General features: G+C 63.7%; 2 protein-coding genes across 3 annotated transcripts in view; one reads left to right on the top strand and one right to left on the bottom strand.

Annotated features, from left to right (window-relative positions):
- STAT6 (signal transducer and activator of transcription 6) overlaps positions 1-14,667 on the top strand; it is a 24,593-nt gene extending 9,926 nt beyond the window's left edge. For both annotated transcript variants that reach the window (XM_075061198.1, XM_075061199.1), the window contains exons 2-22: positions 766-904; positions 1,213-1,351; positions 3,130-3,213; positions 3,816-3,954; positions 5,205-5,266; positions 5,890-6,038; positions 6,454-6,585; positions 7,112-7,300; positions 7,429-7,516; positions 7,896-8,018; positions 8,350-8,442; positions 8,783-8,989; positions 9,080-9,174; positions 9,643-9,779; positions 9,992-10,138; positions 10,586-10,655; positions 11,007-11,132; positions 11,572-11,670; positions 12,173-12,265; positions 12,988-13,161; positions 13,259-14,667. In XM_075061198.1, the coding sequence (XP_074917299.1) occupies positions 789-904; positions 1,213-1,351; positions 3,130-3,213; positions 3,816-3,954; positions 5,205-5,266; positions 5,890-6,038; positions 6,454-6,585; positions 7,112-7,300; positions 7,429-7,516; positions 7,896-8,018; positions 8,350-8,442; positions 8,783-8,989; positions 9,080-9,174; positions 9,643-9,779; positions 9,992-10,138; positions 10,586-10,655; positions 11,007-11,132; positions 11,572-11,670; positions 12,173-12,265; positions 12,988-13,161; positions 13,259-13,271 (2,475 nt within the window). In that variant the 5' untranslated portion in view covers positions 766-788 and the 3' untranslated portion in view covers positions 13,272-14,667. The remainder of the gene's footprint in view (positions 1-765; positions 905-1,212; positions 1,352-3,129; positions 3,214-3,815; positions 3,955-5,204; positions 5,267-5,889; positions 6,039-6,453; positions 6,586-7,111; positions 7,301-7,428; positions 7,517-7,895; positions 8,019-8,349; positions 8,443-8,782; positions 8,990-9,079; positions 9,175-9,642; positions 9,780-9,991; positions 10,139-10,585; positions 10,656-11,006; positions 11,133-11,571; positions 11,671-12,172; positions 12,266-12,987; positions 13,162-13,258) is intronic.
- NAB2 (NGFI-A binding protein 2) lies at positions 14,602-19,704 on the bottom strand. The gene is made up of 6 exons (XM_032785481.2): positions 18,761-19,704; positions 18,245-18,378; positions 17,423-17,474; positions 17,017-17,149; positions 16,546-16,746; positions 14,602-16,012 (listed from the first exon to the last, which is right to left on the bottom strand). The coding sequence occupies exons 1-6, from the start codon at positions 19,535-19,537 to the stop codon at positions 15,918-15,920; spliced, it is 1,392 nt and encodes a 463-aa protein (XP_032641372.1). The 5' UTR covers positions 19,538-19,704; the 3' UTR covers positions 14,602-15,917.

The following is a 19,704-nucleotide window of genomic DNA, read 5'->3' as shown; positions in this document are numbered from 1 at the left end:
AATCTTGTGCCAGTGAATCCCACCACCTCGTTAAGTGTTGCGGGGATGGTGGGCAGTGGGGGGTGCTCCCTGGGGGCCAGATGCTCCCACGCTGGGGGAGATAAGGAGGGACTGGTGCAAGGGAGGTGGGTGGGTGTGGGTAACAGGCTTTAGAAATGATTGTCTGGTCCTTGAGCCAATAGGGTGGTCCCAGCGACAGCTAAGCAGGGCTAGGTGGGACAGATGTGCTGCCAGCCCCACATGCCCCAACTCCCTCTGACCTATCTAAGGTACTTCTCTGCCCCCCCACATTACTGTAGTATCTGAACCTTTGAGGTATTTATTCCCACACCCTCCCCCGTGAGGCAGTGCTATTCTCCCTGTTGTAGAGATGGGGAAACTGAGGCAGATGACTTCCTCAAGGTCACGCAGCGGCAGAGCAAGGAGTTGAATCAGGGTCTAACCGAGTCACCCATTCTTTCTTTCTCTATAATTTGTCGCTGGCCCCAGCACATAATAGCGATGCTGAGCTCTTCTCTTCAAAGCACTTTGCAAAGGAGGTCAGTAGCATTATCCCCAGTTCACAGACAGGGGGGAAACTGAGGCATGGAGAGGGCAAGTGACTTGCCCAAGGCCACTCAGGAGGTCGGTGGCAGAGCCGGAAATAGAGCCCGTGTTTCCTGAGGCCTAGTTCACGGACATGGGTCGTCTGCCGGGAAGGTTTGAGGGGTTAACCGTGGATAGCTGGAGGCCTGGCTCACGCTGCCCTCTCCTGTCTATTTTTAGCCCCGTAGGCGGCTGGCTCCAAAATGTCTCTGTGGAGCTTCGTCTCGCACATGCCTCCGGAACAGTTCAGCGGCCTCTTTGGGGAGTTCCCATGCAACCTGCGCAGCCTGCTGGCCGACTGGCTGGAAAACCAGCCATGGTGAGTGCAGAACGCCCATCCCCCGCCGCTCAGGACCCGCCTCGCTCCCTACGACAAACGCCCCGCTGCCCGGCCTCGCCTGGGCCTCCCAGCTTGGCTGCGGAAGCTCAAGGTAGGAGGAATCCAAGTGCTTCATTCCTCCTGGAGGAGCGGAGCAGCATCTCCCGCTCAGAAAATCCCAAGTTAGGCCCCTGAAGTCGTGAGACATCCCAGTCGAGGTTGGATTCTTTCGGTTGGCCTGGCCAGGGGAGGCCGGGATGTTTGCACTCGTTCATTTCTCCCTCCCTTTCTCTTTCCTCCGCCGCCAGGGAGTTCATCACCGGCACTGACTCCTTCTGCACCAGTGTGGCCGGTGCGCTGCTCTCCGCCATGGTGGAAAAGCTCCGCAGCCTTGCCAGCAGCAACGAGCAGCAGTGTCAGGTCCTCCAGCACATTAGTAACCTGGAGGTATGGCCTAGAGGGCGGGTGTGAATGGGGGGAGAGTCAGGGTATTGCTATGGAAACAGCATGGGGGGTTCCTAGCCATGGCTGGGAGGGTGTTACATGGCAAAGGGAGCCGGGAATGCCTCAGTTGCCACTTTGAATCCTGCTTGGAGCATCAGCTGCCTGCTCCCAGCATGACAGGTCCCACAGCCAAGGACTAACTGAGCCAGTGAATGAACTTGTCCTCTCCAGGGCACATATACATGGCTGCGTCTGCTCAGGGGATCGATATTTATTTCGGTTTATGACCCCGCAGCCAGCCCTCTGCCCCCATAGCAATGGTCCCAGACACCAGTTAACATTCCCGCTCAACAGTGCCTCCCACTGCAGCATCAAATATTACAGCCAATATTAGCCCCTTCCCCCAATGATGTTTTTGGGGCCAAGCAAATATGTTTTTCAGAAAATTTGCATTTTCGGTGATACTCTTGGGTTTGTTTTTTTTGACTGCCAATGTTTTTATTAAAATTTTTTTGAGATTTTTGGTTTAGTTTTTATTTAAAATATTGGGGGGAGAGGGGTTTGCTCTCAAAAACCAAAGTGTGTTTTGTTTTTTGTTTGTTTTTCTTTACCTGAAAACTTGGAAAGTTTTTGGTTTTTCGTTGATCAAATGACATCTTTTTTTTTTTCCTCCTAGGAAATTAAAAAAAAAAAAATCTTTGAAATTCCCCCCCCATTAAAATCATGAAGTTCTGTTTAAATACAAAGAGGGAATTAAATTTGTTCCAGAGAAAAGGATAGTTTGATCCAAGATTTATGCCCTGACTGGGCCATGAGCAGTACATGGACACAGGGCTTTCCTTAAAGAATCTGGACTTTTCTGAAGATATAGTTTAAAATATTAGCCCTATCTTATGTTACGTGCCTGGAGTACTTCAGTGCTAATACCAGAGTCTTCAGAAGCTTAAAATCACAGCTGCTGTGTGGCCCGTCTTGGAACGTTTACAACAGGCTCTTCTGTTTTGATTTTTTAGCTTGTTTGGAATATTCAGAGAGGGTCAAAAAACCAACTGGAGCACGTCAGGAAATTGTAGCTGAAATGCTTTTGGATCAGAAAACGTCAATTCCTTAGAACGGAAATTGTTCACGAGAAAGGGAATCGTTTCAACAAAGCTCCTGATTTGAAAAATTGCCAAAAAGGAAAAAAAAAATTTCCCCCCCATGATTCGAAACAAGTTTTTTGCTTTTGCCATTTTAGTTATTTTATACAAACAAAATAAATGTCTCCATTTCAAAAGTCAAAATCAAAACAAAGCATTTTCAAGCTGTTGAAATGAAACTTTCCGACTGAACCACTCCAGGGTTGGGCTGGTTTTTTCTGGATTATTGGTTGGCAAAAATGTTCAAGATTTTGAATTTTCAGAGGAAAAACTCTGAAACCTCAAACTCCTGTGAGATGGAAAAACCATTTCTCATCCAACCCTGTAACCAACCCTACTTGGGCCAACAGCTGAATTTGAACCTACAGAGGTCAAACCCTGAGCCTCTGCTGTTTAAAACACGGGTATCTATAGTGGCCTTATCAGCCTCTCTGTGGATGAGCTACTGGGAGAGAGAGAGGCCTGTGGGCGCCTAGCTGTGGTTATACCTGCAGCCATGGAATTTTCCACTCGAGCCCACGAACAGGTGCTGTTTTGCACCAATTTGCACAAGTGAGTGAGGATGCAGGGTGCCGGAGACAGGGGGAGTGTGGGAATTCTCCCACTATTAATGCTAACCATGTCTCCACCCCGCCATTCCAGAACACGTATCGGAGAGACCCACTGAGGCTGGTGGCAATCGTGAAAGGAATTCTGGAGGGCGAGAGAGCTGCCTTGCTCAAACGGGTCAGTGACTCACACCTGCGCGTGCGCACACCCAGGCTAAGCGACTGCACCTTGTCCTCCATCCCAGCCTGTAGCTTTTCCCAGCCCCTCTGCAGCTGGGTGGCTGTTGGTGTCTGTTGGCCTGTGCATGGGCTGGGGAGGATTTGGGCCCTAGACAGAGGGTGCATCATGTGCCGGTCAGCCCCGTTAGCCCGTTATCAGTTGGCGGGTGTAGGGATCTATGCAAGGTGATTTCCCAGGGGACTGCAGGGCCATGGCTAGGTAGGTGCTGCTTGGATTACATAGGGCCTTGTGGTCTCCTTGTTGGTCCCACATGGGTCTCGCAGCCACGGGACAGCCAGCAGTGGCTCGGCCCACGTGCTTTGCGGGATGATTGCTCATCTCAGGGTAAATGAGCCCCCCCAGCTGCCCAATGTCCTCCCGCCAGGTGTTGCCGTCCCAGGGAAACGCCTGACGCCAAAGCATCAGAACTTAAAAAGCTGCAGGATCCCAGTGAGGGACGCGGTTCCCTGTGGGGATGGGGAGGTCGTCCCGCCACAGGGGCTAGTGGGGGGGGAGATGTGGCTCACGTTTCAGCCCCACCCCCTTTGCCATTCCCCTAGGATCGCCACCTGCCGCTTAGCTTCCACCGCAGGCAGGAGGAGCTGAAGTTCGGACTGGACCTGCAGAGGCTCCAGCATCGAGTCGGGGAGATCCAGGCGCTCCAGGAACAATGGAAGCAGATGGGAGATGGGACCAGAGGTGAGAGGGGGCAAGGGGGGACTGTGGGCGGGGCTGGAGCAGTGAAGGGGCGGAGTTGGGAGGGGCTGGAAGGGGATTGGAGGGGAGACTGTGGGCGGGGCTGGAGGAGTGAAGGGGCGGAGTTGGGAGGGGCTGGAAGGGGATTGGAGGAGAGAGAGTGGGAGGGGCTGGAGGAGTGAAGGGGCGGAGTTGGGAGGGGCTGGAAGGGGATTGGAGGAGAGAGGTGGGCGAGGCTGGAGGAATGAAGAGGGGAGGAGTTGGGAGGGGCTGGAAGGGGATTGGATGACAGAGGGTGGGCGGGGCTAGAGGTGTGATGAGGGGGCGGAGTTGGGGCGCACTGGGAGGTGTCTCCCCACTTCTGACCTTGACCCTGCCTCCCTGACACCCCCCCCCCGCCCCAGTGCCCAGGCTAATTATGCAGTCGCCATGGCAACAGATGGACAGTGCCCGCCAGACCCATCTGGGCCCGGGCTCCACCCTGCCTGGTTGTAAATGTGCCCGCAGCCCCTGGCCCCCAGCCTGGCTCAGCCCCCCCGCTAGGCATGTGGCCCTCAGCTCTTCTTTTGAGGGGGGGTTCTGGTCCCTCAGCTCCATTTTCTATCTCCCTTCAGCCCCCCCTCCCCCCGAGCTGGGAGCCAGCTTCTCTCCTGTCTCTTTGCCAAAAGACACAGATCAAGGGGCCTCGACTGTGGCCTGGACCTCTGCAGGGCCGAGCCCCCCTGTCCCCCACCTGGCGTTTCTGCCACGCGGGGCACTGACTGTCACGGCCCCGGCTGGAGACGTGGCTGCGGGATCATTTAAACTCCCCCAGATCAGCACCCGCTGCCCCCCCCATCTCTCCCCTCCGGCTGCTCAGTCTCTTCCCTGCGTCCAGCTTGTCTCCCGTTTCCAGGGTTCTCTCCCCAGCGAACCGGGTGACCAGACAGCAAGTGTGAAAAATCGAGACGGGTGGGGGGTAATAAGAAAAAGCCCCAAATATCGGGACTGTCCCTATAAAATCAGGACATCTGGTCACCCTACTAGCAAATCGCGGTCCGGGGCTAGGGACTGAACCCAGGAACCATCCTGAGCGGACAGCGTGATCCGCTGCAGCTTGAGCCAAGTCCTGTCGCTGAGAGCTGCGATCATCTCCTCTCCCCTCTGGATTGGGCACCCAGAAGCCCCTCTGAGCAGCCCCAGAGACAGCCCCCTGGCACTTTGTTTTCTGGGCTCGGATATTAACCAGGGCTTGATAACTCCCCCTCCCACAGCCTGCCGGCAGACGAAGCTGCAGGAGTCCCAGCTGAAGACAGACGGGAAACTCCAGGGAAAGGTGAGTAATGGGGGCTGGTGTGTGGGGAATGACAAGGCTGGAAATGGGGCGGGGGGGCTGACGCCGGGGTAGCCGGACCGACCGATGAGCGCAGATCCGGTTGCTTGTAGAGAGGGGGGCTGCAAAAACTCTGGATTTCCCAAGGGAGACGCAAGGCGCGGGTCGAGGGACAGGTGTGTGTGTGGAGGGCGGTTAGGTTCCAAGTGATCAGTTGCAGCCTTAGGAAGCTGTCAGCAAAGAGCAGCTGGTTCCTGCTGCAGTGATGCAAAGGCTCCCGGAAGCTGCATTACACAGTCAGCTGGTGTGTGAGTGGATAGGGGGGGTGACACTGCAGCCTCCCATGTCCTCGCTAGTGCAGGCCCCTCCGCTGAGGCCTGGTGGGGAGGGCAGAGATGGGGGCCGGGCAGGGCACCTTGCCCTCCTTCTCCCCAGGATGTGTGTGTGGGGTAGGGGGCCAAGGTGGCTTGGTGTCAGCTGCTCCGTCCCTGGCCCATTTCATCCCACCGGGCTCGGCTGCAGTGGGGGGCAGGCCCACACGTCGCTCCAAGGTGGGGGGTGCCAGGTACTGCACCGGGACCCGGCTGGCCAGCTCATCGCCTCCCCCCCGCCTTGCCTCACCCCAGGATCTGCCCGCTCTCATCCTGGAGGCTGTGAAGGAGCTGGAAGGCGCCAAGCTGCAGGTGCTGAAGAGGCTGCACATCTGGAAGCGGCAGCAGCAGCTGGCGGGGAACGGGGCTGTCTTCGAGGAGAACCTGGCTCCGCTCCAGAAGAGGTGAGCCCCGGGGGCTGTTGGGGAGGGAGGAGCGTCCCTGCCTGGGGCGTGGCAGAGGCATTTCTCCCCACTTCTTGGGGGCTCCAGAGGGGGCACAGATCCCCTCCTTCTCCCAGTGCCTGTGCTATCCCTCATCTCCGTTGCTGGCGGCCCCACTGGGATCCGAGCCCCTCTCCCTCCCGCCAGAGGGTAGGAAGGGCTCCTGACTGGACCGATCTCTGGTAGTGGTGGTAGGGGGGTGTCAAGCTGAGATGCAGAGAGATCAGCTGCCACCTTTCTCCCAGAGCCCCTGGTCTGTCGGGCACTAGGTGGTGCTCCATCGGCACAGACTGGCCTCTGGCCCCAGCTCGGGGACCAGAGCTGGGCCATCCTCGCCAGCTCAGACATGTCCCCTGGCCGGTTGCTTTTTCGGCAGGTGCGAGAATCTGGTGGACGTTTATTTCCAGCTGCAGCAGCAGGTGGTGGCCGTTGGCAGGGAGCTGGGCTCTGACCTGCTCTCCCGGCTCCTGGAGCGGCTTAACACAGTGCTGAGTGCCCTGGTCGAAAGGTACCATGGGGCAGGACCCCGGCCGGGGAGGGCACTAGCTTGTCGGGGGGATGGGACTTGATGGCTTCCCCTGCTCTAACCATTAGACCCTACTTCTCTCCCAGAGCCGGGAAGCGAACCCAGGAGTCCTGGCTCCCAGCCCCCTGCTCTAACCACCTCTTTCCCAGAGCCGGGAAGTGAACCCAGGAGTCCTGGCTCCCAGCCCCCTGCTCTAACCACCTCTTTCCCAGACTGGGATTCGAACCCAGGCGTCCTGACTCCCAGCTCCCATCCAGCCTTGTTGCCTCTCCTGGCAGAAGGGCGACCGTGACCCCAGCCCTGTGCTCTAATCTGGCTCTGGTGGGGGCGGGGGGCTCGGAGCAGAACACGGTGGGGCTGGGAGGCTGGGACGGTTTGGGCCAGGGGGAGGTTAACATCTCAGCCGTCTGAGGCTGGGACACTGGGAGCCTCCTGCCTCGGCGCCGGCATCTGTGGCTACTTCTGGCCAAGCCATGGGCAGCCCTTGACCCCCTCCCTGCCACCCCAGCTCCTTCCTGGTGGAGAAGCAGCCCCCGCAGGTGCTGAAGACCCAGACCAAGTTCCAGGCCAGTGTACGTTTCCTGCTGGGCCCCCGGCTGCTCCAGGCCTCGGCGAAGCCCTACGTGGTCAAAGCCGACATAGTGACGGAGAAGCAGGCCCGGGAGCTGGCGCTTGGCGGCTATAGCACCCCGCTCAGGTGAGCCGGTCCTGTCAGGGTGGTGGTGGTGGGAGGATGGACACTCCCCCGTGCTGTACGACGTTACCCCCCCCCCGGGGCTGTTAACCCCTCGCTGATCGCCCTCCCTCTCCCCCCCCGCACTGCAGTGAAAGCACTGGGGAGATCGTGCACAATACGGTCGCCCTGGAGATCAACTCCACCAGCGTCACGTCCTGTGCCACCTTCAAGAACATGGTGAGTCCGGCTGGGGTGCCCCCCTTCACCACCCCCCCGTTGGCGACAAGCCAGCGCTTGGGCCCAAGAGTCAAGAAGGGCAGTTTGGGGGTCGGGAGACGTAGCAGGGGGATGTGGGTCGGGAGTGAGGGGCACCGGCAGAGCTGGGGGTGGGGAACCCAGGGCTGGGCTAGCAGGGGCTGCGGGTTGGGAGTGAGGGGCACCGGCAGAGTTGGGGGGAGCCCAGGGCTGGGCTAGCGGGGGCTGTGGGTCGGGAGTGAGGGGCACCAGCAGAGCTGGGTGCTGGGAGGTCTGGTAATGCCAAGCGAAGGAGCTTGCGCCCCTTGCTGGGGGGACCGTGTCACCACAGGCCCGGGGGTGACTCGCTCTGTCCCGGCAGCTGCTGAAGAAGATCAAGCGCTGCGAACGCAAGGGCTCTGAGTCGGTAACGGAGGAGAAATGCGCCGTGCTCTTCAGCACCGACGTCACCTTGGGTCCCGGCAACCTGCCCTTCCACCTGCAGGTATGGGGCTGCTGCTCCGGGGGAGGGCGGCTCCCGGCTCCCTGTCCTGCCCCTGGATCCTGCCGGCGGCGGTGGGGGAGGGAGCAGAGCTGGGGGGTCCCCACCAGGACGCCTGGGTCCATTTGCATCGGGGGCCAGGGCTCGGCTCCGTTCCTCCGAGGCTGCTGGACACAGAGGGACCCCGGGGCTCGCCTGGGACCCGTGCCTACCCCAGTGTCGGTGTGTGCACCCGCTGGGCCGTCGCTCGGCCCGATGCCAGGGTGGCGGTGGGCACGGGGGTCCCATCCCCTGCCCCCAGTGACGGGCCGGCGCTCCGTGCTCCCCCCTCCAGGCCCTGTCTCTGCCGATCGTGGTCATTGTGCACGGGAACCAAGACAACAATGCCAAGGCTACTGTGCTGTGGGACAACGCGTTCTCCGAGCTTGTGAGTGCGGCGGGGGGCTGGGAGCTGGGACTCTGGGTTCTTTCCCCAGAGCTGGGAGGGGAGCGGGCTCCGGTCGTCAGAGCAGAGGGGCTGGGAGTCGGGACTCCTGGGTTCACTTGCAGCCAGGCCGAGATCAGCTCCGCACTAATGAAGGAATGAGGAGGAGAGTTTAACTCCGAACTCGCTGGCTGCCAAGTGCTGGTGGGGCCTGGGCCGCTCGGCACCCAGACACGGCTCCCCCCGAGAACACGAACACCCAGTGGCCCGGCTCCCGGTGTGGCAGGGCAGGGGGCTGGAGTGCCGGGGCTGGGGCCTGACCCTCCCTCCGTGTCCTGGGCAGGAGCGGATCCCATTCGTGGTGGCCGAGCGGGTGCCCTGGGAGAAGATGTGCGAGACGCTCAACCTGCGGTTCATGGCGGAGGTGCAGACCAGCAAGGGGCTGCTACCGGAACATTACTTCTTCCTGGCCCAGAAAATCTTCAACAACAGCAGCGCCAGCCCCGAGGACTTCCACAACCGCAGCGTCTCCTGGGCCCAGTTCAACAAGGTGAGGGGTGGGAGGCGGCCAGGGCAGGCTGAGGGGGGCAGGCTCTGCCCTCGGGGACCCAGCCTCACCCCCCCTCTCTCCTGCTCACAGGAGATCCTGCCTGGCCGGGGATTCACCTTCTGGCAGTGGTTTGACGGGGTCCTCGACCTCACCAAGAGGTGCCTCAAAAGCTACTGGTCAGACAGGTGGGTGCCTCGGCGTCAGCCTGGTAAAGACTGGATGGGGTGGGGGCTGTAGGGGTTCACCTCAAGAGTGGCAGACCCAGGGACAGAACCCAGGTGTCCTGCTCCCAGCCCTTCCCCCGCCCCACGTGTTAACCAATAGACCCCGCTCTCCTCCCAGAGCTAGGGATAGAACCCAGGCATCCTGCTCCCAGCCCCTCCCCCCATGCATTAACCAATAGACGCCGCTCTCCTCCCAGAGCTAGGGATGGAACCCAGGCCTCCTGCTCCCAGCCCCTTGCTGTAACCACTAGACCCCATTGCCCTCCCGGAGCTGAGGACAGAAGAACCCAGGCGTCCTGAGACCCAGCCCTCCCCCTCCATCCTAGAAAAGGCCCCACGTTTCCCTTGCCCAAAGAAATGGGAGGGGAGGGAGGCCAGACAGAGGAGTGGCTGCAGCTTGCTGTCTGATCCCTCTGTCGTCCCCCCCAGACTCATCATCGGCTTCATCAGCAAGCAGTACGTCAGCAAGCTGCTGGGCCCGAAGCCCGACGGGACCTTCCTGCTGCGCTTCAGCGACTCGGAGATTGGCGGCATCACCATCGCCCACGTCATCCGCGGCAAGGATGGTAGGAGGGGGGCGCCCCCTGCCCTGCCCCCTGGCTAGGGGCTCGCTGGACAGGGCCGTGGGGGGAGCAGGGTTCTCTCTGGGCGCCGGAGAGCACAGCACTCGGCCCCAGCCAGCAGGGGGCAGGAGAGCTGAGCCCCAGGCAGGGGTAAGGGGGCCGGAGCACGGGGGCCCCCCACCCATGCTGAGCCGCCGCGCTGTGCCCCCCCCCAGGCTCCTTCCAGGTGGAGAACATCCAGCCCTTCTCCGCCAAGGACCTGCACATCCGCTCCCTGGGCGACCGCATCCGAGACCTGGCCCAGCTCCGCAACCTTTATCCCGACAAGCCCAAGGACCAGGCCTTCGGGAGCCACTACAACAGTGAGTGTCCGGGGGGGTCCCCCACGCACCCCCAAAGCCTCCAGACGCCTGGCCCCTGCTGCTGTGGGCTCACTGCTCCCCCACTGGGCCTATGGGGCGGGTGACAGCAGAGCCAGAGCCCCCCACCCCTTCCCGGCCTGACCCTAGGGCCTCTCTGCCCCCAGCCCCCGTCCCTTGCAGGGTGCGGCAGAGGGTGGTTCTGTGCTGCCCCGAGCTGGGCAACATGCCCCGGAGAGGGTGACGGGAGCAGGATCGGTGCAGCTGCATCCCCCGCCCTGGGCCAGGCCAGGCCCGGGAACGTAAAGTCCCCAAGCGGTGGGATGGGCAGAGGGGGTCACTTGGCCCCACCCCCACATGGACCCTCCCCACCTTGGAGCAGAGCGTCCCCCCACCCCCACTTCCCTGGGTTTGGCTCCCAGGGGGTTCACCAGCTGTTTCCTCCTACAGAGGAGCAGATGGGAAAGGATGGCAGAGGCTACGTCTCCACCGCCATCAAGATGACAGTGGAAAGTGAAAGGTAGGTTGGAGGGGGTGAGGGCAGCCCTGCCCCAGGCTGTGTTGTTCCCCGGGGCCCCGAGCCGCCCGTCAGCCGTTCCCCAGGGCTGCCCCCCCATCAGCTGTTTGGCCACTGGAGGGAGATGCTCCTGGGAGGGTGGAGAGCAGCCCAGGGTGGGGGTGTGGGAGGGCCTTGGGAGAGGGGGTGGGAAGAGGCAGAGTGAGGGTGGGGCCATGGGGAAGGGGCGGAGCCAGGGTGGAGCACCCACCAGGACAAGTAAAAGTCCATGCCTGTGCCCCCGACGCCCTGACAGCCCCCCTCACTGCCCCCTGTCGTGCCGCTCCCATGAACGGTGGCCATGTGTCTCCACAGGGATCAGAAGCTGCCCCCCCAGGAGTCTGTCCAACCCCCTGCCCCAGTGAACATGTACAGCTTGCCAGGGCCACCCCCCGAGCAGCCCATGGACCACCTGTGCCAGGTGCTGGCACCCGACATGCGGTAAGACCCCAGCTCCCACCCTGCTGCTTTCAGTAAGTGCCCGGTTGATATGTCAGGCCCCGGCACAGGGGCCAGCAGGTTGGGCTGCCAATCTGTGCCCACAGGGATTGGATGAAGCCAGCCAAGCTTGTGCCAAGCGGGGACCCAAGCCAGGTCTTAACCCCAGATGGCCATGGGGGAGAGGCCAGTGCCCTGCAGCATCCAGCCCCGGAAGCTGTGGTTCAGCCTGTGTCCCCTGCTGCTGTGTCACTCCCTGGGGCAATTAGAGCAGCCCCAGAGCTGCTCTATCTTAGGCTCTTGACCCTGGCATGTGGAGAATACCCATAATGCTGTGTGCTCCAGCCACACCCCTTATGCTGGGGGTTGTTGCCAGAGCGGCTTGTGGGGCCTGAGATTCTGACCCAGTGCTAAGGCCATGTGCATCTGTGTTTGCTGCCAGCCCTCCTGCGTTCCCTGCCCAGATGGTCCTGCCCCAGTTCCATGCCCCGGAGGAGACCAGCATGAGCATGGGCATCCCCAGTGCCTCCCCTTTCCACAGGTGGGTGCAGTGCTGCTCGCGCCAGGCTCTGGGCTGTAGTGGGAGCTGCGGGCAGGGCTGCTCGGGGAGAAGGGGGCCGGTGCCGATTGGGGCTGCATGGGGCATGGGCGGTGGATGCCGTAGGAGTGAAACCAGGGAGCAGCTGCTGCCCGTAGGCCAATGCACCTGCTCCGGCAGCTTTTCCAGGCCAACTTGATGCTCCTCCATCCACTCAAGCCTCTTAGAGGGGAAAAGCCTGAATCCTAGTTCCCTGCCCTGCCCCCAGACCTAGCCCTGGGGTGGATCGAAAGCCCCGTGCCCTGTTCCCCACCCCCGAGCCAGCCAGTCCAGCTTGCAGCGGGAAGGGCTGGACCCCCCGGGCCGGCTTCCGCTCTAGGATCCTTCGGGGCACTTGCTGAGGGGGCAGTAGTGTCTCCCAGTCCCTGAAGAGCAAAGGGTTAATCTCACCTTACCTGCCTCCCACAGCCCCTTTAAAAACTCCCCGTTTTTATCCCTGCTGCAGCCCCCCGACACTCCTCCCAGCGCCCGTGAGCACCACGACCACCCCGCTGCCCCTCGGCCCCAATGTCGCCTTCGGCTGCCAGCCCCTGTCGCCGTAAGACAACCAGCCCCCTGCTGCAGCCCTGGAGAGACCCCTGCCCCAGGGTTCCCCACCCTGGGGCCAGCTAGAGGGGAAAAGCCCCATGTCCCAGTCCCCGCCCTGCGGCCAGGGCAGGAGCTGGCACCCCCTAGAGGGGAATGGGACATGGGGCGGGGGGGGAGCTGGCGCCCCCTAGAGGGGAAAGGCCCTAGGGTGGGGAATGGAACATGGGGCCAGGGCGGGAGCTGGCGCCCCCTAGAGAGGAATGGGACATGGGGTGGGGCGGGGGAGCTGGCGCCCCCTAGAGGGGAAAGGCCCCAGGGTGGGGAATGGAACATGGGGCCAGGGCGGGAGCTGGCGCCCCCTAGAGGGGAATGGGACATGGGGTGGGGCGGGGGAGCTGGCGCCCCCTAGAGGGGAAAGGCCCCAGGGTGGGGAATGGAACATGGGGCCAGGGCGGGAGCTGGCGCCCCCTAGAGGATCATGGGACATGGGCCCCAGGGGGGAGCTGGCACCCCTAGAAGCGGAAGCCCCAGGCGGAGGCAGATGGATGTGGGCCAGGGGGTGGTAGCTGCACGCACCGAGAACGAAAGGCCCCAGGGCGGGGAATGAGGTGGGGTCGGGGCGGAGCTGGCGCCCTTAGAGGGGAAAGTCCAGGGCAGGGAATGGACCGGGGGCCAGGGTGGGGCGGTGCCATTTCTCCCCAGCCCCTCTCACCGGTGCCCCTGTGCCCGCAGGCTTTGCTTGCTCTACACGTACCTTGCCGGTGTGACCCCCGCCCCGTCTGTCGCTGGAGACCTGTCTGCCCAACCCCATGGACGAGGAGTGTCCAGAAATCGCCCCTTCTCCACCCACGGCACGTCGCGCCTTTGGGACCTCCTGCTGGCCCCTCCCCAGCTGCTGGCGGCGAGGTAAGTTGCCCCAGAGGGAGGGGAGCGGAGGGGACGGGCGGGCTGGTGGCTGTGGCCGCTCCCAACCGTTCTCTCTTTTGCCCCCCCCGCCCCCCAGCCTGCTGGACTAACAAGCAGTGACTTGCCTTCGGAGATGACGAGTCGATCACCGCTCCGGTACGAGGCCAGATGGAGGGAGAGTCCAGCCGCCTCATCCCAGCCTGCAGCTACGTGGGACCCCGAGTGTGCCGGAACCCCAGCTAGGTGACTCGACACGACGAAGGAGGGCCCCCACTGGCACTTGGGAGAGCGGGCTCCTCAGGAGACGACAGTGAGGGCGTGGCGGTATCCACTGGGACCCCGGCGACCTGCCCCAGCTGATCTGTGCCTGGACTTGAGCCGCACTGGGGGTTGGCTGGGGGGGCAGTGTGGCACTTCGCCGGGCCGTCAGCGTGTCCCCCCTCACCATCATCAGCCACATACAAAGCGCCGCACCATGAACACACTGACCCCCAGCCCATCTGGGGGCTGAACCACGCAGCAGGGGCACCCCTCCCTCCCCCTGATGGCTGCTGTGGGGGAAGGGACCACCCATTGGAGAAAGAGCTCTAGGAGGCTGATTTTCACCTGGGGTGCATGTTGGGGGGAGTGAGTCGTTCAGCCTGGCGTATGTGGCCCCCCCCATGCTGCAGCCTGGGGAGGCCCTTCGGCATCCGGGCTGGGGCTGGGATAGGGATAAAGAACCAGGCAAAGCTTTCCCAGGGGGAGGGGCAGCCAGCCCCTTTCCCCACGAAGTCTGATTCGCTCTGACCTGGGCGCAGAGCCTTTAGGGATCCAATCCCCCAGCCTGTCCTTGCCGCAGGTGCCCCCTTCCCAGAGCTTGGGGGGGCCCAGACCCAAGGCCCTGCGCGAGAGCCAGGGGTAGGGGGAGCAGGGGAAAGCTCTTGGGGGCTGGATGAGTCAAGAAGGTGGGGGCTGGGCACTGTTTAAAGGGTCCCCCTCCTTCCCCTCCCCCCCCCAGTCTTGCCGCCATCCTTCCCTGCCCCCAGCTGGGTGCCTGCCCCTTACCCTCTCTGGTCACAGGCCCTGCCCTGGGGCTGGCATGAAGGCCACAGCCCAGCAGAGGGTAGAGCCGGATGCTGGCCTGCCCCACGTGGCCCATAAGGGTGGGGCAGGGGAAGCTGGCTCAGCCCTCCCGCCTGCAGGGGGCCAGAGGCAGAGTCGATTCACGCTGCCTGCACGGGGCTTTGCTACTAAACGCTACGGAAAGAGATTCTGCCTCAGTTTCCCCACTCCCACCCACAGGGCGGCCAGTGCCTCTCGCTCCCGACCCGCAGCCCCTTGCTAGCCCAGCTCTCCCCCACCTTTGCTGCTGCCCCTCGTCTATTGCCCCCTGTGCTCTGCCACCCATTCCCGTCCCAGCCTCCCGCCCCCCCTTGCAGCTCGGGAGCGGAGAGGGGATTAAGCCATAAAATAAAGTTTTATTCCAAAATAACAAAATAAATAATCTACTGTACACGCTGCAAAGGAAACGTCACTAATGCTCTAAGCCGGCGGCCTACGGGAGCGCGACCGGGTCTCGAACCAGCGCAGCCGGGAACGGGGGGGCTCCAAAGTGCAGCCCAGACCCACCCCAGCGAGTGAGGAGGGGAACAGCCTCCTGTGGAATATGCTGGGGGCAGTGACACTGGTGCTGAGCCTCCCCACCAGCCAGGTGGCTATTTAATCTGTTCTGCCCCCCTGTGGTGGTGACATGGGGCAGGGGGTACCCTGATTGTCCCATTAAATCTCTTCCCCCCCACCCCCGTGCTAAGGCCCCCCTATGCTGGGGGCTGGGGCAGGGTCCGGGGGGTGGATTGTCTGCCCTGTACCCTGCACTGTGTGCAAACAGCTGGCCCCAGAGCCTCTGGGGTGAGGAGAGGGGGTGCACAAAGGACAGCATGTCTCCTCCCCACACACACACCCCCAGCCCAGCAGGAGTGGTCGGCTGGGACCAGGGATGGGTGTTGGATTTTGGGGTGTGGGGCTTGCAGACTGGGACAATTGCTGGGCCAGTGAATGTGGGGGGTAGATGGGGAGTTGGGGGCAGTGGTGGAAGGGAGAATTTGGGGGGTGTCCCCCCTCAGGACCTCCCTGCCCACAACCATCAGGTTGGTTCCCCTCCACAGCTGCTGGGGGAGGCTGGGCCAGACCCTCTGAACTCAGAATCCTTCTCCTAGGCCCCCTGGGATCACCCCCTGGCCCCTTCAGCCCCCCCAGGCCCTTTCAGCCCCCCCATTCTTGTGCTTTGCCTGCAAGAGCCCTTCCCTCTTCCTGGGTCCCCCCCCACCCAAGCTCCTTTCTTCTCCCTGACTCTCGGGGGGGAAATGAATGTCACCCCCCCTTAAAATGCCCTGGAACTGAAGAGTGACACTTCCCATCACCCCAGCTGGGGGGAGACCTAGGGCTAGAGCAGCCAGCTGCGAGTGCAGGGGGCCGGGGTGGGTTTTGGAGGGGGGGCACGATGTCTGGGGTGGGGGGCAGTTGGACTCTGCCCAGCTGGTTACATTCACGGCGCTGTGCCCTCCCTGCTGGCACCGTCCCTTCGCCCTGGGCACAGCCAGCTTGCTGCCCAGCTCGGTGCCCCCGAGCCTGGCTCTCTGGGGAGCACACGGGGAGGGGGGGCTCGGGCTCCAGGAGAGATCATGAGGGGGGGGCAGTCCTGTGGTTATTGCTTGTTAGTGGAGGCGGGGGAGCTGCCGTGGGCCCCACCCCCCAACCCGGGGGGCTTCGGCGGCTCACTGCCGGCTGGTCTCCTGCTCCACCTTGACGCCGCTCCGGTGGGACTCGGCCTGGGCCGGGGGGACCCCCTCTGCCAGCCCGTCCTCGAACTCTGGGGGAGACACGATCAGGTCAGCCTGAGGCCCCCCCTGGAGGAAACACCCTCCCCCCACCCTCACGGGCTGCTTTCAGTGGGGTTCCCAGGACGTCATCCACCCCCGCCCGCCCCGCCCCCCCACTTCCTTCCTCTCTGGTCTGGGCGGGGCCGGGTGGAATTTCCACAATTGTTTCTTTTTTCCATTCAGTAACTGGTGAGACGAAGAGCAAATCACAGAGCTGGGCCTGGGCCCCCCAGCTCTGCCGGTGCCCCTCACTCCCGACCCGCAGCCCCTGCTAGCCCAGCCCTGGGCTCCCCCAGAGCTCTGCCAGGGCCCCTCACTCCCGACCCGCAGCCCCTGCTAGCCCAGCCCTGGGCTCCCCCCCAGCTCGCAGCCCCAAGCTGGGTGCAGGGAACAGCCCATGTGGGTATAAACCCTGACCTCTGCCCCACCCCCACTATCCCATCCCTAACCCCCAGGGTGCAGGCCCCATGACCCCCTTTCACCCCTCCCCCTCCCCGGAGCAGGGCTGGAGGGGGCAGCTCACCTGGGCCCGGGGACTTGCCTGGCAGGCAGGGGCTGAGGCGCCCGACGCGCTCGTGGGACACCAGCCGGGCCAGGCGCAGCCCCTCGTCCATCAGTGTTTGCTGCAGGATGTGGCGGCTCCAGAGCCCGTGGGGGGGGAGGCTGAGGGGCAGGTCGGGGGTGGCGCTGGGGGGCGGTGTGAGGCGGGGACAGGAGCCAACAGCTGCAGAGAGAGCGAGTGTGGGTCAGTGGGCCCCATGGGGGTTGGAGGCGGAGTCGGGTGCCAGGCGCTGCAGTCTTTGCCTCCCTATAGCAGCTCGGGGGGGGGGGTAGATGCACGGGCACCCTGCCCCCCATGCCCAGGAACACAAGGGGTGTGTGTGTCTCTGTCCTGCCCTGGATCTGGGCGAGTGCCCTTGGCCGGGGAAGGTCCCTGCGGTGCTGACGGGGTTAATCAGTACAAAGCTCCCCGCCACCCCCGCTCCCCACTCACCCTGCAGATGCCCGTCCAGGCTCTCTCCCGACAGGCTGGCCGCGTCCTCCTCCAGGCTGGCTCTGTACGGGGGGGCGTAGGACTCCGACCCCCCTGCCAGCTGCAGGGGCTCAGGGCGGCTCTGCTCACCCACCTGCGGGGCGAGCGGCTGGTTAGAGGGGGGGTTGGAGGGGGTGTCAGACCCTGCCTGGTGCCCAGCTGGACAGGATAGAGGCACCAAGCTCAGGCAGCCCCACCGGGTCTGCTGGCCCAGGTAGCCGATGCGGGGGTGAGCCGGACCCCACCCCCCAGTGCCAGCTCCTCTCCTTCGCTCGCTGCTCCAGCTGCCCCAAAGCCGGCTGTCATCCCGCCCTCCCAGCAGCACCCCCGGGACACACACATGGGGACCCGTCCGCCCAGCACCCACCTCCTGCTTCAGCTTCTTGGGCTGCACGGCTCCGCTCTCGTCCGGATGTGACCTGCGCGGAAGCGACAGGACAGAGCGTCAGGGGCCGGGAGGCGCTGCCAGGAGCCCCCCAGGGCAGGAGGGCTCAGACCCCGGCAGCTCGAGGGGCAGACAGAGACCCCGCAGCCAGGGCCGGGCGGATACCGGAGCCGATGGGTCATGGTGCCGCTCCAACGCCGGGACTCCTCCAGCTCAGCCACCCACTACTCCCTGGGCGGGACCAGCCCCGGCTAATCCAGGGAGAGGACGGGGTTGCAATCCGGCACCTGTGGGACCTTCCCCCCACCCCTGGGCTCCCCGATGTTGCCCTCCCTGGGAAGCAGTGGCTCAGATGGAAAATATCCAAAGTGAAAGAGGAACTCGGGCCGGGCCGCAGGGCAGGTGGGCAGCTGACTTGGCAGAGGTGGGGGGGATGAGAAATCCCCTGCGTGGAGGGGAGGAAGAGGAGGCTGAGGAAGGCAGCTTCCAATGCCCCCTCCCCCACAAGAGGGAGTGGGCAGGGCAGCTCCACTGGACACTGGGGGCAGAGAGAGGCTGTGGGGGGAGCAGGAGTCTGCAGCAGCCTCCCCACAGCCTGATGCCCCCTGTGCCCCTCACCCCACTGCCCTGCACCCCACCCCCCTCCTCTGCACCCCACTGGCCTCCCTGCAGCCCCCACCCTATGATCTACTGCCCCATACCCTGAGCAACGCCAGGGCCAAGGGGCCCCCCAGCCTGGCCCAGGGGCCGCACGGGAGGGGGCATCTCTGGGGGTCCCCACGGTGAGGGCGGGGCCCAGCTCACCTGGCTCCCTTGAGCGAGGACAGGTAGGTGCTTTCCCGGGCCACCTGGCGCGAGAGGGAGAACAGCTCCACCCGGCGCAGCAGCAGCGTGTGGTCGCGCAGGCAGAACTGCGCCGCCGCCTCGTTGATGGTCAGCTGGGGGGCCGAGACAGAGGCTGTTAGCGGGCAGGGGGGCTAGACACGGGCTGGGGGGGACCCCAGGAGCCTTGACGCCATGGGGAGGGGCAGAGAGATAGGAACCGGGGATGGATGGGGCACAGGCAGGATAAAGGATCTAGGGATGGATAAACAGAGGATGGAGGGATGGCAAGAGGTCCGGAATAGAACCCAGGTGTCCTGGCTCCGCGCCCTGCCCACCGTCCATGGACTGTTGCAGTCAGATACAGGAGTCCCCTTCCGGAGCCATCCCACCCCAGAGGTGGCTGCATTGGGGGGGGTCTGGGCGAGGGCTCCCTTGTGGCTCCCCTGCTGCCAAGCCCCTCGCCCCGGCGGTGTGTGCTGCCCCCGGCCGTCGCACCTCGTGCAGCGTGAGCGGCTTGCCGTCGCGGCGCCGGGCCTCGCCCCGCCCGTAGATGGCGCTGTGCCGCCGGATCTCCTCCTCCTTGCGCCGGTCCCCGTCGTCCAGCTGGAAGATGTGCCCCACCGCCTTGGCCAGCTTCTTGTTGAGCTTCATGAGGGTGCGCAGCCCGGGCTCGCCCCCCCGCGGGCAGCTCTGCAGGAGCCGCTCCACGCTCTCCGCCACCGTCCTCGCCAGCTCCGGGTCCAGCTGCTCCGGGGCCGGATCCCCACCTGCCCCCGGCGAGAAGGGGGGCGGCCCCCCATCCTCCTCCATGCCACCCCCCTCTGACTCCGGGGTGCTCCGCCCTGGCCACTGGGGGGTGGGCAGGGGGGAGAGCTTCTCCCCCAGCTCCGAGGGGCTGCAGGCGGGCGGCGTGGCCTTGCCTGGGGCCTCGCCAGGGCTGGCGTGCCCGTTGCTGAGCGACTTGCGCCCACCGCTCTCGGAGATCTTGAAGAGGGGGATGCTGCTGACGGGCAGGGAGGCCATGGGCTGGCTGAAGAGGCCAGGGTTGGCAGCCCACTCCCGCAGGGCCTTCTGGAGGCGCCGGACATGCAGGGGCTTGGTGGCCATGCCAACCAGCGCCATGATCTCCAGGAACTCCTCCTCGCCCGCCTCACACAGCTGCTGCACGTCGTCCCCGCCCTGCTGGATGAAGGTCTCGTAGTAGGAGAGCAGGTTGGCCCGCTGCAGCACCCGGTACAGCTGCAGCTCGCCCAGGGTGCGGGGCAGGGCCATGGCGAGGGGCAGGCCTGTGGGAGGGAGAGAGGGCGTCAGTGCCAGGGCAGGGCATGGGGGGGGGAGGGGGAAATGAATGGAGACCCAGCCACCAGCCAGAGCTCGACACGGCCAGGAGAGTCGGGGTCCCCAACCCAACCCTTGGGAGAGGGAAGGTCACCGGCTGG

This window comes from Chelonoidis abingdonii, chromosome 26, assembly GCF_003597395.2.
Source record: "Chelonoidis abingdonii isolate Lonesome George chromosome 26, CheloAbing_2.0, whole genome shotgun sequence".
Lineage (NCBI taxonomy): Eukaryota > Metazoa > Chordata > Testudines > Testudinidae > Chelonoidis > Chelonoidis abingdonii.
The sequence above is the reverse complement of the archived record's forward strand: the minus strand, read 5'-3'. Positions and strand labels throughout refer to the sequence as shown.

Coding starts and splice junctions, on each gene's coding strand:
- NAB2 (XM_032785481.2), bottom strand. CDS start 19,537: ATGGCCCTGCCCCGCACCCTGGGCGAGCTGCAGCTGTACCGGGTGCTG. Junction 18,379..18,760: donor AGCCGCTCACGCTGCACGAG/GTGCGACGGCCG, acceptor TCGGCCCCCCAG/CTGACCATCAACGAGGCGGC. Junction 17,150..17,422: donor CCAAGAAGCTGAAGCAGGAG/GTGGGTGCTGGG, acceptor CTCGCCCCGCAG/GTGGGTGAGCAGAGCCGCCC.